The sequence below is a fragment of the Lepidochelys kempii genome, chromosome 11 (genome assembly GCF_965140265.1).
Source record: "Lepidochelys kempii isolate rLepKem1 chromosome 11, rLepKem1.hap2, whole genome shotgun sequence".
NCBI classification, from domain to species: domain Eukaryota; kingdom Metazoa; phylum Chordata; order Testudines; family Cheloniidae; genus Lepidochelys; species Lepidochelys kempii.
In genome coordinates, this window is record NC_133266.1 from 41,783,427 (window position 1) to 41,800,641 (window position 17,215).

The following is a 17,215-nucleotide window of genomic DNA, read 5'->3' on the forward strand; positions in this document are numbered from 1 at the left end:
CTGACAGAACAGCATGACCTCTTTCTTCAAGATTATTACATACTCCTCCATTGCCCTAAAACCTTGAACAGAGGACATCTTACACAGGGCACCACTGGGCCAGCCTCTGCAATTTTACAATTTCAAAGCAGGAATTAAATATTCTTTTCAGAATGATTTTAACAAAAATGCTTTAGCCTCAAAGACAATATGATTTTTCTACATATATTTTGCTCTCTCTGGTCAAAATCACTTATGCTATATCCTTTTTATTATCCTTACTATCATCTTTCAATGAATGTCCATCTACAAATTCATTAACTTTGAGACAAATCATTGGCATCCTAATCTTCTGAGTCCCATGAAAGACTCACTTTTAAGATACAATTGCAGCTGCCCCACGCTGCCGGTTACTGTATCATACACATGTCTTTAAATTCTGTAATCAGCATCCACCAGGTGCCGTATCGCATTCAGCACACCACAGTCAGTCAATACAGACATCCCCAAACACACCAAGGCTGGTTTTGTCAAATGTTTTATTGAGTGTAGACATCTGGAGTACTGTAAAACATGCATTATCTGTAGATTCAAAAAGGAGCAAGCCACATTGTCCTCACTGTCAAACGTGTCAGGCTTGGCATACATGATGGAGATTAATGAAGTATCATGAGAGTAATATGGTTCCTGAAAAGCTTCTACAATTTGGAGTAGGGTCTTAATCATTTGAAATGCAAAGCTGTTCACATTTAGTGAACTTGTGTGTTCACTGGTGGTGCCATATTTTAATTAAGAGCAAACGAGTAATTTCATGGGGCGGGGGAAAGGATTTTCCCCCTAGGTATACACTGTATGCTTTCTGGTTTTAGATATTCTGTCTAAATAAAAATTCATATGCTTTTTGAAGTAGCACAGTTTATTGTGAACAATGAGCAACATCTAATATTCATTTCTTCTTGGATTGCTGAGGTGTATTAAATTTAAAGAAGATAATATCTCCATCCTCAACTATGTAATTTCTGCCTTGTCGTCTATATTTCCCAGCACTCTGTAAATGGAAAAGACAGGAGAAAAACAGGTTATTACTTTAAAATTAAGTTTTATAAAAACCCCAGATTTAAAAATATTATATATTTTGTTTAAAATAAAACAATACCATTATCTCAAATTCAGAGTTTGATTCTTGTAATGACTTCTTGATTTGGGCAGAACTGGATTTTACATACATAGATAACCATAATTTCCTCTTCACTAAACTATGGTACATAAATATGATTAGAACAGTATAATGAAGCTTTATTACATGACGTTAATGGTACATTTCTGATGTGCCTGTAAACACCAGCAACTCATGAGAACAAAATGGATAAAACACCATTTTCTTTTAGTTCTTAGGCTTTTTATTCCCACCTCCAAAATGTCCTCAAGTGTAAATACTAATGATAGCAATCTAAGATTTTACTGCTAGAAAGACAATAAAAATGGTTTGTATCCTAACTACACGGCTCTCATACTAGTCTGTTGACCACTTCTAGGTGGTCTACTGAGCTGCTGCTATCAATGAAGAAGCATGCATGGTCAAAACAAAGATCATCACACCATGTCAGAAAGTTAAAATTGGGCATGCAGTACTCTTCAAGCAGAGCTTCCTTCTATGCTTCTGCACAGGAAGGGCTGAGAAACACAAAATAAAGTCTCAGTCTTTTTGCTACGTATTTGTTTGGAGTAAATTTAACTAATCAAATTTACCGGTGCCACAGAAGTTAGAAGGACAGCAAGCCCACAAAAGGACAGAAGTGACCTTCAAGGTGGGCTGCTGAGTTTTGTACAGGGCTGAAAGAGCAGGCTGGAGGCAATGACAGGATATTTGGAACTCAAATGTAAAATCCTACACTTTGGGAGAAAAAACAGAGCAGATACAAAATAGGTGTTGATGCTACTACACGTTGGTACCTCACTGCACTGAAGCGTGTGATAATTTTCTTCTCTCTTCAATGTTGTCCTAGGTTGGTTGGTTTTTATTAAGACAAGTATTATAAGGGCTACAAGGAAGGTGTGGGATCAACACTGTGAGGCAGGGCGTTAAGGAGGTCTACATGAACATTTACTTTTAAGATGTGATCTATAACATGGAAAAGATGAGACCCACTCCTGTAGCTCAATACGCTGTGTTTTGAAGAGTTCTCCTGCAAGGGAAACTGCTTCCATGCAAGATTTTGCTGTGCCAATATTCTCAATGACCTACCACAGTGGTGGCATGCTAAGATACCACTGTAAAAAAGCTGTTAATTAATTACCTTAGTTACAACAGAACAGGTCAGATTAATGGTACATAATTACGTTAGGTACTTTTCTGCCACAAAACCCTCCTTTGCAAAACACCACATTTCCCATGTTGGTGTGTAGGAATCTAGAAGCTCAATGATCTTGTAGCTGTCATTCCCAATTTAAATGGGAGGACCAGTGACTTTACTCTTCAGTAAATCTCTCAGATGCAAGAGCCTATACAACAAACACTTAATGCTATAGTAATTGACTCTATCCCATACGACATGTCTATTACTACCGAAATAAGAGCTTAAAAACATTGACTTCTTTTTCTGGACATTTACTTAGAATATACAAGATTCGCTCTCAAGTAATATTAGTAGATCTTCCCTTTGAAGATACTAATAATGCTCTAAGTCAAGAGTAATTAGACTAATTGGCAGCATAAACACTAATAAAACGGTCTGCTGCAAAAAATTATCAGCAAGCATAATCTGCATGCACAGGTATGTAGACTTTTTACAGATAAATACATACACTTTTCCACTGGAGAAAGGAGAGATTCATTAGTCACAAATATTTACAGAATAACCTAGTTTACAAAAAGCAGCACCAGTTCAGGGTTTCTAGGACACCACTATATTCTGTCATAAAGTGGTATAGTCTTCTTTCATTAAATTCATTTTGACATACTAATATACATTTATGTATTTCTGTTGCTAGTTTACAATTAACAGTGACAGTGTTCCTTTAAATTCTCTAGAGACCATTTAATCCATTTCCATTGCTACCAGAAACACTGGTTGAAAAAATCAATACCCATTTGTGAATCTTGAGTATGTATTAAACAAGACACGTCTAACCAGTTCATTTGCACTTGAAAGCAGCCATCTGTAGAAGCCAGCTTTGCCTAAGCAGATATGATTGCTAATAATGTGATATCCCTGTAGACTACAAAGCCCACACAGAGCTATTCAGTATATAGTTCACAGCACTGGCATTAAATTAGTTATGCTGTACTGGTGTTACACACACACAAAATCAAACTTAAAAATCGATCAACTTGATAACATACAAAGCAAGCAACTCCAAATACCACTGTTATTTTAACTGAATCCAAAAGCTCCCAAGTTTAATTTTGAAATCTAACAGCACTATAAGTTAATTAATATGGTCTATAGCCTGAGACAGCATTTTTCAAATTATATTTAAAAAGCCTATGTAATATCATACATTTTTCTAAAAGCAAGGATTTCCTTTTACTTGGCTTTTAAAAAGTTTGCATAAGCAAATGTAATTATCTGTGCTCTACAGACATCTTCAAATTTGTTCATAACAAAATATATTTAATTACGATTTTCAGTTGGAGCACAGAAAAAGTCCTAATTTCTAGATTCATACATTGGGAGAAAACATCTAAATCAAAAAACTTACCAGAAAAATACTTACTGAAGATCACAATAAGCTAAGGTGACATAGCTCGTATGCAGGATACTCATATTTGTATTTCAGCAACTACTGTTGGTATAATTTGAGTCCCAGCTACATAAACAAGTTTTCTGACTAAGGAATATTTGATTTATTTATACTGTGGTTTAGCTGTACTTCCCTTTTCACAAGATAGCTCACATGCTGCAATGAACCAATTATACTGGGATTTCCCCCTCGCCCCCCCCACTTCCTGGGGTTCAAACAGACCTATAAAAGCCTTGCTGCTCACTATCATCTTCCTTAGTGATACTACTGAGAATAAGAGGAATCTGAAACCAATTTTGCATAGTTTTCAAACTATCAAATAGCAAAAATGAGGCAGAGCCTTTTAAATTCTTTAACTCATTATAGTAGGTGCCTTCAAATACTGTGGTGGGTTAAATCTAACTAACCTTTTTAAAATCTCAATGTTATAAAATACACATCTTCAATTTAGAAATGCAACACTCACCAAGTCTATGTGAAATAAAGGGAAATTCTACTTCCTTATAATAAAAACAAAAACTGCAAAGACTGAAACAGCATTACAAAGATATACAGCTCTTCTTATTGCATTTATTTGCCATGTATAATTTTACTCTGTGTTTAATAACTGCAAATCAGATTTAATTTATCAGAAGTAATAAGGGCCCAACTATGGGCACCCAATCAGTCTCTGCCCTCTAGTGTTGAGAATGCAGATAAAATGCCTCATTCTTTATGAATGTGTACAGCACAAGAAAAAAAATTACGAAGTGTCACTGCAAGAAAAAAGTTTTTCATTTATTAGCTTATAACCTATTCCGTAAATAATAGCCAGGAAACTATCTATTGTACAGTATAGGCTACATACAATTACTCGGGGCACTATAAAATCTTGATGTCTACTGCATCACAGCATTGACTTTATGCATGACATCTGCAGTTCGTCCTATACTTAAGATGAGGAAGCCTGCACATTTTTTCATAAAATTAACTGCTGAACATGGCAAACGTTAACATTTTAATCGTGCCTACTATGATAGGGTACTACTAACAAAACCATTATTATATTTCAGTCATAAAATATTTCCTTAAATGTTTGCATTAGAAACTTGACACACAGTTGTAAAGTAATGCCTTCACTGCTGACTTCAAAACAAACTTACTTCTTATTAATAGAAATAGAGTGTGTGTGTGGGGGGGGGGGGGGAGGGAGGAATAGTCAATTTTCTAAAGAGTCAAAATATTTTTAAATGTTACCAAAATATCATCACGGTCTAAAATATTAAGATTAGATGGTTAATATTATAAACCTGTGTGAAACTTTATCAGAACTCTTGCTCGTAATGTTGACATTTGGTCTGTTAGCTGTCATATTTCAGTTACTAAAATTGTCACATCTCTGTTAGTTAAACTACTGTATTTTAATTCTTTTCCAAGTATAAAATGACAGTTCATCTGTGGTCTATTCTTAGAGTTAACTGTCAGATTCACTTACCACCAGAGATTTCTTCCCAATGAAAGAAAAGTCTTGAAATGGGAAAATGGTGTGTATGGGGGAGGGGCACAGGAAAAGATGGGGAGCTCACCTTGACAGCTGTTTCCGAACCTTCTTCTTTAAAGTCTTCATATTTCATTACTTCAGCCATAATGAATCCCTTTTCAAAATCTGTGTGAATCTTTCCTGCTGCCTGAGGAGCCTTCGTCCCTTTCTGTCAAAGAAAAGACCAGAAGAAAATTAATTGCATTTAAGAAGACTGATTGCAGGAGAGAGGTTTCTCCTTTCTCATATGCTTTCAGGCTCTACTGAAACTTTGTTTCATATCAGTTAAAATGTTAGGCATACAACTTGCGAATTCTCAATATTAGGACATATAGATAGATGCCCTTAGCACAGATAAACCAACTGATATTAAAGAAGGGCAGCTTTGTTTTTTCCTAATGGGTATCAACAGCAGTATTGATTTTATAAGCTGTGGTTGTGTTCAGTTGTGAGATTCACTTTGATCTCCAGTTCTTTCCAGAGAAAGTGAGGAAACTGAAGATTTTAAAGTAACTTCTAAAGCTGAATTATCAAAGACTTCAGTTGAGTCCAAATAAATGTTCACCGTCTTTCAATTAGACTACTTCATCTACTCAAAAAGTATATTAGGAACCATGAATACATTTTTAAAAATCTCAAACCTGAATAATATATTACATCTTATTCCACAATTTTAATAAATGTAAATACGGAACAAATATTTTTTTAAAAATTGCCATCCAATGACATTCTAATCATAAATACATAATGAAAATATAAAACTACATATATTCATGCAACCTTCATAAAAGAGTATTTAAATTTATGTAGAACAATGCATGCTGCCAGTCTTGAATTACAAGGGCATACATTCTGTGCACACACAACCATGGAAAGAAATTTGAGAAATAATGGTGACCTAAAGGCTGCTTAATAAACCATGTTAAAGTGCTAAGGAGTCTGACACTGTAAAGCACAGTTTTTACAATAAAAGATGTATTGGGTTAATATGGCTACTCACTGATGCTTACCTGACTAAATATCTTAGCACATTAAATCAAGGATACTTACAATCAGTCTTAAGATAAACCAGCTTTCAAATTTTCTAGGAAAGGGCAAACATCTTTCCTACTGGAAATGCTGGAGTTTTGGAAGGTTGTTTTTCAAACAATGGCAAATAATGCAGAGTAGCAATACATTCATGATTTAATGTTATTTTGTGAACCTATATAACAGACCTTGGCTAGGAGTCATCACTTCAAGGGGGATGGAGTGGAGAAAACTTAAAATTAAATTCCCATGAAAAACATATTTAACATCGAAGTTGAAATGCCTAAACATCTTTAGTAATATTAAATCAAAATAAAAATTTAATGGAATAAATTACAGTGGTTATTGAAAACAGAAATTATTTTCTTTGAAATGAAATCAAAGCAGCACTGAAATTCATTACATAGCCCTAAAATAAATGGAAGCAGCAGATTAAAACTCAATGACACATTCACTACCTCCGAAAGTTGATATTTTTATAATCTGTAAAATGAAATTTGTAAGTATATGCACTTCAAAATATTTTTTAGTACTAATCTCTATATTATAATGTATTTACATTCAAAAGCAAACCATTACAGCTCAGCTCTTATTGTCCTCAGGGAATAAATTAGTCTATCTCTATGGTTGTAATCAGTCTACATGGATATTTAAACACATATAATATAATTTTTAGACATATGTAACTGGACAGAACATATTAAACTATCAAAATAAACTACTTCTAAATATTCAAATCAGTAAAAGACCTTAATTATTACACTGGTTTTAGGTTTTTGAGCCCAACTGTGTATCCATGAGGAATATAATGATGTTATATTGCTTTTATTGCTGAAAATGTAATCCGAGCAAAGCAAAGGAGGAAAGAACCAGCCGCAACCCAAACAAACTTCGCGAATACAAAATGAAAAGCAACATCAATTTCACTGCAGACAAACCCGGTCACACAGATTAAGCAAGCACAATACTGGTACGTCTTATCTCTGACCACAGGAGGAGGGTAGACAGATTCTACAGGATGAAGAAATTCAGACTATGTAATAGGCAGAATCAATTGTTACCTGCCTCAATCAATGCAGCTCCACTTTCACTGTTCAGCAGCTCACAAATAATTAAAGTTATCCTGGACAAAAACCTCATCTGTAATGACTAGCTAACCGCCACCATGACAAACTTCAAAGTCAGTGATATCAATCTGAATTCAATAGTGTGGAACTGGATGTAGCTGATGAATAAGTATGAATCTTACCCTGATGGTCCATGCACGCACTTCATCTGGGCCTGCAGTGAAAAAGTATTCTAGTTGGAGTGCTGCATACCCAGCCTTAATGATCTTTGGTAAAGCACTGAAATAAAATCAAACCAATTCATTTAACATATAGGCAAGAAACAGCTAAATGCCTCAAGTAATCAATTTACAAGGAAAAGCAACACACATTTGGAAGACACTGGATCTTTTTTCTTATTACTTTTAAACATGTTGGTAAGCCTAATAGTTATTTTTTTAAAAATCCTTGTAGGAGAATTACTTTTTACTACGCCAACACAGACAGTATTTTGGTTTGTTTGTTCTGCAAAATGCAGAAAGACAGGAGAAATTTAAATCATCCTATCACACAGTACTTTTGGTCTCATGCAAATTATTTCCAGGACCTTAGCTAATGAAAGAACAATTGTCTGACTGAAATTCAATATTCAAACAATTTATTACAGTTATTCAGAAAAATTATGGCAAATTTTTCTCACCATCCTAATTCCCCATAGATGACGAAAGAGTTTTGGTGATCATTCCTTCTCAAAAATATACATAACTAATACCTATGTTATAATTAAAACACTGTAGAGAGATGACAGATGACAGTTAAAAACTTAATTTAAAATAAATCTTTTCACTCTGTCTCATGGTAAAGAAAGGAGAAGATTCCCTCTTTATAATGGTAATTACTCTGTCATTTATTATTCTATCAGCACAAGCAATTAAATTACTGCAAGGAAATAGTTGATAATAAAGTGTAGGGAAAATGAATGCTAATTAACCTTTGTGTCATGTTCTCTTCCAGATACTTCTGTTTCTCCTCAGCACTCATTTCTTGCAACTTGAGTTCCAAGGCCCCACTAAAAGGAATGACCAAGGCACCTGGGTCATGCTTGTCCACCCACTTTATAATTTTTATCAACCTGTAGACAAAAAAGGGCACAACATTATCTTGTAGTGCATGCATGACTGTATCACATTCATTATTATCAAGTAGCACATACATATTCATAAGAATTGCACGGTTTTATGATGCCATCTTTTTGTGTATTGCTTTCCAAGGTCAAGGCATTAACAGGCAGCAATTGCTTCAGGTGTACAACATTAATATTTTACTGTTATCTGATTTTACTTCAGTATATACTGTATAAGAAACAAGAATAGATTTTAGAAAATAACTAAATCTTTGGCTGTGTAAGTTAAAGCTGCCTGACTCAGTCAAACTTTAAGGTTCCATGGACATATTTTTTTCTTAGACTTCCAAAAGTGATACAGTACTTTCTTCCATATGGTAAGGCAAAAATAGGATCTTCCGTTTTAATTCATCTATCTCCTTTTATGAGCATGTCCTAGAGGCTACAGCAGCTGATATCGGCAGGTGGAAAGAACACAAGGCTCTAGAGGCTCCTATATAGCAAGCAGCACCCCGGTTCTGTTGGCTATTGATTGCGGACTGTATAATAGCTAATGAATACAAGATCACATGTTTCTTCTAGTTCCTCCCACCTTCCATTACTTCTATGGGATAAAGCCTCAGAATAGTAGGAATAGTTTTATTTTTTGAATGAAGAGTCACCAAAATGTGCTACTATTTCTCTTCACTACCAATAACTCTAGCAATACCAGTAATATGTTGCTATTGATAATACCACCCAATCCGATCTTCAGATAAGCAGAACTGATTACACAGATTTGTAGAACTCTCTTATTAAGGGTTTACCATCCTATCGCCAAACAGTTATGCTTTTGTAAAAACTAGTGCATAGGTTCATAAATTACTAGTACATTTAAATCATCATTAAAATAATTTAACAAACTAAAAGATCATTAAAATAATTTAAACTACAAGTGTAAGCATATCTGTGATTACAAATACTATATATTAGGAGATTCAATGAAGATATTGACAAATTACTTGAAAAGGATTATGTCTTTGTAATGTTATTTACATGGGAATATTTTAGACTAGGCTGTTATTTTTTCCATTAACTCCTGACATGCTCAGACAGTAAATTTTACAGGTATCGTGTCTAGGAAATATTCTTGAGATCCAAGGTATAGAATTCAATATAGCAGTATGGATGCTATGGATGGCTCATACCTAAAGTACCCACGTAACATATGGTTTTTATGCTTGCCGAGTTCTTACTCTTAGTCCCACTAATCTCTCAGATTTAGACTAAGGTTTTAACAGCTATTATGGAAAAGCGCTTTGAAAGTGTGGCCTGCAATCCTTTAAATAATCAATGCAAATGTCACCTCAGGAAAAAAAAAAAAAAAGAACTAAACCACAAGTTCATCAACACACATTTGTCAGAGAAAATAGCAGGGGATCAGAGCTATTATGAGATTAAGTATATGGCCCACTGAGTAGGGTTTTAGATGGGACAAAGAATATAAAAGTTCACTCAACAGTTTTCACATGTTTGTTTTATAATGCTGCTCTTCTATAATTTACTTAAGTAAATACCCCACCAGTAGTTTTCAGTGCTCATTATAAAAATCTTTTTTTCTTTCAGTTATCAAGTGAAAATAGTCTGGTAGCGAAGACTGATATTGGGACAGTGTTGACTTCCTAAGTATCTAATCCAAAAATAACACCAACTGGTTCACATTTCTGAAACCTCATGGGACATTTAACCCCAGAACAGCAGCATTTCTCAAACTGACATTTTAGGTAACGCAAATTATTGAACTATTCATATATCAAAAGTTACAATTTACCATTACTGGCCTTTTACTCAAAAGAATACCTAGAAATCCTGCTATTCACAGCTGTACTTCAAAGGGTGTACGTTTATTTTGTTTAAAAAGTAAACACTTAATATTCTGGCTTTTATATTAATTAGATAATGTACTATGTGACCAAGTGAAAGAAAAGCATGAACTATACAAACAAAAGGAAGTGAAATCTGTGTAAAAATAATGTCTACAATCAGATACAAATTTTGTTTGGTAAATAATGGTCATCATAACTCAAACTAAGAACTGTTGTGGAACAACAAGATAAGAAATAATTACTTTGGATAAAACATCAATTCAGAATAATAATAGTCCTACACTGTCATTTTAACAGCTTTTCTATTGAGTCCTTAGAGGGATTATTTGCATTCCTCAGGTATTCTATTGTACAATTCAGATGAATAAAGACTTACAAATCATTTTTCTACCGCCAGTGAGAGACTTTGATCCAGTGAATACACCATTGTACCTTAACTATAATTGGCAAAAATCCTGACAGTGTAGAGCATCACAAGCTTAATAACAAAGGGGAATATCTCAAAGTGTTGACAGATGATCTTCATAATGCAGAAGCAGAGCTGGTACATTTTAGCAATAAATGAGCACTGAGGTCTAAAGGTCTCTGAAGTGACTGACATCAGACCTGCCACAGCCTCACTAAAAGAATAAGGTACTGCATCACACTCTGTAGAGACAGTCAGGTTCTCTGTCTGTGTGTTTCACTTTTGTGACTTTCAATGTCACAGGAAATAAAAAAAAAACCCAAAAAAACCCAAAAAACAAAAAAAAAACCACCACTAAGGAATTTCCCTAACACTGAACAGAACAGACTACCAGAATAAAGAGTACCAGAAGCATAAAGCCTGGTGGAACTCTTTCAAACCGTATATTGGTGACTGATAACTTAATGAATGCAAGAATCAAAACGTTAAACTTGGTTTCCTATGCAAAGTACCAAAGTTGCCAAAAAAGAGCAAACTTCCTTTAAAAAACTGTTGTGGTAGTAACAATTAATGCCAACTCCTACATTTCTTTGCGTGCATTATTATTACTGGAACATGCTGGAAATGTCTATAAAAAGATGCGGAGATATTACACTTATTTGGAATTGTGCTAAGGTAAGCAAATCCTAGAGAATTTCTCCAACCGGTTAATGTTATACTTGACAGAAAGGAAGAACAATTTTCATCATAGTTTGTTTAGTTTACAGAAACACTATCAACTTAAAAATTGCAATTGTCTGAATTTTTAAAAAACTACTATAATAGCACCTGAAATAACTGTAAGCAAAAGGAACGAGAAGAAAAAACTTATTTCCTCCAACTGTGCTTACTTTGTGCATTTGCCAGCACTTAGACGGGGGGGGGGGGGGAGGGAGGAAGAGACGGATGGACGAACTAGACTAGACGCGATAAATCGACCCCCGCTGGATCGATCACGGCCCATCGATCCTGCAGATAATGTGGACAAGCCCTTAGTGGAAACTAATTATGCGTTTCCCCTGTACAGTCAGTCTGTTTCTCTGTGGCTGTGTGGATCTCTCAAGTAACTGTGAAGATAAATATATTTTAAAATAGGAAAATATAATGGTAAAACCACCACTGTTAGCAGGAAGATTCAGGGGTAGATGTAGTGCCTAAAACTAATTTTAAGTAATTTTTAAAAACGTATTTTCAAGTTGACAGTGTCCCTTTAAACACAGTAACTGAAAACTATGTTATTACTGAATATAGTATTTAACTATTCCATATATTTTTCACATGTGCCAAATGCTATATTATATACAAAATGAAGCTCTCAAAGGCATCATCTTTGCTGGAATGTGAAAGTGGCATATTTAAAAAACAAGTGAAAATTGTTTATACTGCTAGAAATAATGAGAGGAGTACGGAGGAGCTGAAACTGTGGAAAGACCTAGTATGTAGAACCTAGTGTAACTAAATACTTTCTGCTCTCCTTTGTACATTATAACCAGAGTAAGAGTGTATGTAACAATATCATGGGACAAAATCTTAATTAAAATATTTTTTCCTCAAAAAAATGGGAAAAAAGGAAATTTTTAGTACTACTTGTACATTGCACTTCTTTTAAGTGTGCCAAAAATTGGAAGCTAGGTTGCTCCTTTGCTTAACCAGAGCCTCAGATCCACAAATCAACTGACAGAAGATTTGAGGGCTTTTTTCTCCTCAGACAGCAACTCATCTTCACTAATTTGTTGATAACTTCCTAAGCAGGACCCAAACTCTGAACCACAGTCTCCAGCAAACAGACTGACAGACAGTTCAGCCAATCTGCCTTCAAGTTAAAAGTTCATGCCTGGTAATTGATCATGCCCCGGAACCAGAAAATAAGGCGAGTCTCATGGTTTTGAGATTGAGAAAGTTGAGGTGTGCCTTCATTTCTGGTCTGGACCCCACCCTCTGGGAATTTCTGGATAGGAGAATTTCACCAGTGACTGTCCATTGCGGCTCTTGAGAGGGCATGCTAGTCAATAATTTTCTGGTAGTTCTAGCTATCAGAGGGATTTGACTGTCTGCCATACTGAAAATACATGGACAATGAAACTAATCTGATTAGTGGTTCCACTGAGTCAAGAGGGCTCTTAGTAGAGGACAAGAATGCGTCTTGGTCCATGACAGCAGTTCTGCAAAGATGCTCATGATTCCCGATATCTGAAATATGTGAGGGTTGATGGGGTCTGCATCTCCCTGAACTTCTCTGCGCTATGAACTTTTCCACTGTCTTCTGTGAAAAGAAGGCCGCCCTCATATTGGTGTCAAAGATAACGCTCAGATGAATATGGACTGAAATAAACTTTCTTGTCTTAGTTGATAAATGGTTAAAGAAAACAAAATAAGAAGAGCAGACATTTCTGAGAAGCTAAAGGATTTCTCTGCATTAGTCTTTAATACAGAGGATGTTGGGGAGATACCCACACTGAATCTGGTTTTTTGGTCATTAAGATGAGTTATTCAGATATTGCTAAAGACGCTGGAGCAAATACATAACTTAAAAAGCAACAACCCATCAGGCCCATATAGTATACATCCATGAGTTCTGAAGGAGCTTAAGTGGTGGTGCTTAGGGGGCTGAGCTGCTAAAAAAAAATATGCAATCTGTCATTAAAACCAGACAATGTTCCAGATGATTGGAGATCTTTACTGTATATTTTTAAAAAAGCTCTAGGAATGATCTGGGGAATCAGAAATGTTTAAACCTTACACACCTGTACCTAGAAAACTGGCAACATAATAAAACACCTTCGTGATCATTATAGGACAGGTCTAACCAGTATGGTTTCTGCAAAGAAAAACTCTCTCACTAATCTTAGATTTCTTTGAACATGTCAATAAAGTAGTGGTCCCATACAAGAAGCTAACAAAGCTACATAGTCATGGGGTGAGAAGCAAAGTATTGTATTGTCATGCATCAAAAACTCGCTTAGAGACAGAAAGAAAAGCAGGATTAAATGGTCAATTTTCATCATACCAAAGGTATGATCATAATTGTCCCTTCTGACCTAAATATCTAAATATCTATGAATCATACCAAAGGTTAACAGTGCGGTGGCCTCAAGGTTCTGGTCTTGGTTCAATGTAACTTAATATATTTTATATAATATACATTATTTGGAAAGGTGGTTGGTCAGTAGAGGTAGCAAAATTTGCAGAGGCCACAAAATTATTTAGATTAGTCAGGACCAGACAGGACCATGAGGAAGTTCAGAAAAGCCTAAATACGCTAGGTGAATGGGCAATGTGATGGACACATGAAATTCAAAGTCAATAAATGCAAAGAAATGCATAGTGGAGGAAAATAATTAAACTACGCATACACCTTATGGGGTTCTAAATTAACCCCATAAACTCAAGAAAAGGACTCAGGTGTCAGTGTAGACAACTCAATGAAGACTCCTGCTCAATGTGTAGCTGCAATAAAAAAAAACAAAGAGTTAGGATGGATAAGAAATGGGATGGTGAATAATACAGAGAATACTATGCCTTTTTATAAATCAATCAATCATGCAGCCTTGAGTGGAATGCTATGGGAAGTACTGCTCATCTCAAAAAGGATACTGCAGAACTAGAGGGAGTTCAGAGCAAGGTGATGGGAATGATGCATGGCATGGAGAAATCTCATTCTGACATTGGAAGTCTGGGATTCTTTACATTAGAAAGGAAATTAATAAGAAAGGACATGAAAAAAGTTTATAAAATAATGAATGGTCTAGAGAAGATAGATTGGGAACTTCTGTTCTGCCTGTCTCATAAAACAAGAACAAGTAGCCATTTGATGAAATCAGAAGATGGGGAATCCAAAACCGATAAAAGGAAATACTTTTCCACAAAACATAAAATATGGGACACTTTACAAGATTCTAAAGGGGACTGGACACTCATATGCATAGCAAGAAGATCCAGAATTGTTATATTAATCATAAAACTGTTGTGGAAGAGACATCAAACCTCATGCTTCCAGGTTTAAGATAATCTCCAACTATTAGAGATCAGGATGATATCTAATGTGGTGAATACATTACCCCACATCTACTACCTTCCTCTTAATCTGTTGGCCACTGTTGGAGACAGGACACTGGACTAAATGGACCTCAGGTATGATCCAGAATGAGAATTCTTGTGTTCCTATAAGCCTAGAAAGGAGAAAATTGCTCACAAGGCTGACTGGCAATTGGGGGCTTTTATGAGCCAGTCATCTGGGTAAATGAAAATTTGAAATTTTGGTGACTGACAGCTGCAGATACCAAAACCAGGATCTTTGAAGAAAGTTCAAGTGTTGATGCTAGGTCAAAGTGAAGTACTAAAAATGTTGAGGATCAATGGAAAATGGTAAGAAACTGATGAGATGGAGCGGTGGGCACATGAGAGTTCGCATTCTGAAAAATCAACAAACTGAGGAAGTCTCCAGACTAAAGAGCAGCTACACAATGAATGGAATACTTATTATTTTGAAGTGCTTATAGTTAATGGAAGAATTGAGTAACTTGAAATCTAAGAACTACCGTATTCATGCTGACCATTTGGGAGCTGCAAATGACAAGGAGTAAATTCTAAAAAAATCACTGATTCTCTGGAACTGGTTTGCTTGGATCTCTACCACGTGCTCCAGGGTCTGGCCCTGACTTCCCTTTTTCCTTATGGGATGAGATGGGTTAGGACATAAATCCACTTTAAGGTGAAGTAGACCTTTGTGCTGTCTGTCAGGCAGTGATAAAAGGAAGTGGAGCACAGAGCCAGCCTATGACCATTATCCAGGCAGCTTCATTCCCATCCCATCTCAGACAGGGGAGGAAAAAAAGAGACCAGTCACAGTTGCTGGAAGTATACTTCTCTCAGTGGGGAACATGTTAGCCTACATACAAAGTCCTGATTATCCCAAATAAATGGGAAGGAGAAAAGAGAGAGATCCTGTTCTGTGCTGGCCTCTTGGAAGGCCAGCTTTTAAAATCACACAAAAAGTGAACTGGATACGAGTAGATGTTTAAACAGACTTTTTTTTATCAGAAACAAAACATTTAGAAAAAATCATTTTCAAAAATGTCCCAATGTGGGGCACTCTGCAACCTGGAACAGTTTCAAAAAGTTATTGTTTTGATCTTGTCTTACTTTACATCTAACTGACTATTCAGGCCTTCCGTAATGGTCCTACCACTTTCTGAATCCTAAATCAGTTTTATTCAAGACAGTGCTTCTTTGTTAATGAATGACAAGGGGCATTATCTAAGAAGGGCTACCCTTTTCTTTTCTACTGCCCCATCTCTTTTGTTTTCCCTTCCACTTGTCTCTTTTTCCCTAGATATTTTGTATCGTCTCTTCCTTCCTCTATCTAATGTTCTCTCTCTCTGTTATTTTCCTCTCAATCCACCCATTGCTACTCTTCCTCTCTTCTTTTGCCCCTTCCTTAGCACTTCTAAAATTAGACCTTATAATTACTGTCAGCATATTACAACAGGAAAGGCAATAAAAAATGCAATGTTGTCTAGTGGGTAGGACAATGGACTGGGAGTAAGGAGACCTGGGCAGTCCCAGCTCTGGCACTGCCCTGATATGTCATCTTGATTAAACTGTTTCACCTATTGGTGTCACTGCTTCTCCACTTTCCCTTTGTCTATCTTGCCCATTTAAACTGTAAGTTCTTCAGGGCATTGATTGTCTCTTGCTCTGTATTTGCATAGTTCTTAGCCCAATGGAGATCAATCTTGGTAGGGACTTCTACATTCTATGAGAATACAAAGAAAGAAGAAACACCATCAGCTTCTCATGTCACATGACACTAGGCAGTAATATCTGTGTCTAGCTTAATAATGAATCCCTGACAGGAGAGCGTAACTGTCATTCATAAAAGGTTGTTACAAGGAGGAGGGAGAAGAAAATGTTCCTAACCTCTGAGGATAGGACAAGAAGCAATGGGCTTAAGTTGCAGCAAGGGCGGTTTAGGTTGGACAGTAGGAAAAACTTCCTGTCAGAGTGGTTAAGCTCTGGAATAAATTGCCGTGGGAGGTTGTGGAATCTCCATCATCGGGGATTTTTAAGAGCTGATTGGACAAACACCTGCCAGGGATAATACTAAGTCCTGCCTTGAGTGCAGGGGACTAGAGTAGATGACCTCTCGAGATCCCTTTCCGTTCTGTGATTTTAGAGTTGTTTATAATAACAACTATATGTTTTATAGGCATCTGATTAGGATTGACACAAATATGCAACCTCACAGAATTAGATCTCTTCCAAATCAGAAGAAAAATATTGGGGCACATGAAAATTAAATTACGATTTCAACTAGAAAGTCAGATGGAAGGACCATACACTGCCAAAACAGAAGAACTTTACTGTTACGACATCCAAGATGATAGAAGATTTTTAGTGGTATATGGCTTTCTGCTTCTGTGGTATGGTCATTTACCTGGGGAAATTTTAGGGAGGGCATACTGA

The 17,215-nt window shown here is 35.9% G+C and overlaps 1 protein-coding gene across 5 annotated transcripts in view; it reads right to left on the reverse strand.

Moving 5' to 3' along the window:
* Positions 1-501: 501 nt before the first annotated feature.
* Positions 502-17,215, reverse strand: part of OLA1 (Obg like ATPase 1) — a 201,560-nt gene continuing 184,846 nt past the window's right edge. For all 5 annotated transcript variants that reach the window (XM_073305886.1, XM_073305885.1, XM_073305884.1 and 2 more), the window contains 4 exons: positions 8,309-8,449; positions 7,521-7,617; positions 5,289-5,411; positions 502-1,027 (listed from right to left, as the gene is read on the reverse strand). In XM_073305886.1, the coding sequence (XP_073161987.1) occupies positions 926-1,027; positions 5,289-5,411; positions 7,521-7,617; positions 8,309-8,449 (463 nt within the window). In that variant the 3' untranslated portion in view covers positions 502-925. The remainder of the gene's footprint in view (positions 1,028-5,288; positions 5,412-7,520; positions 7,618-8,308; positions 8,450-17,215) is intronic.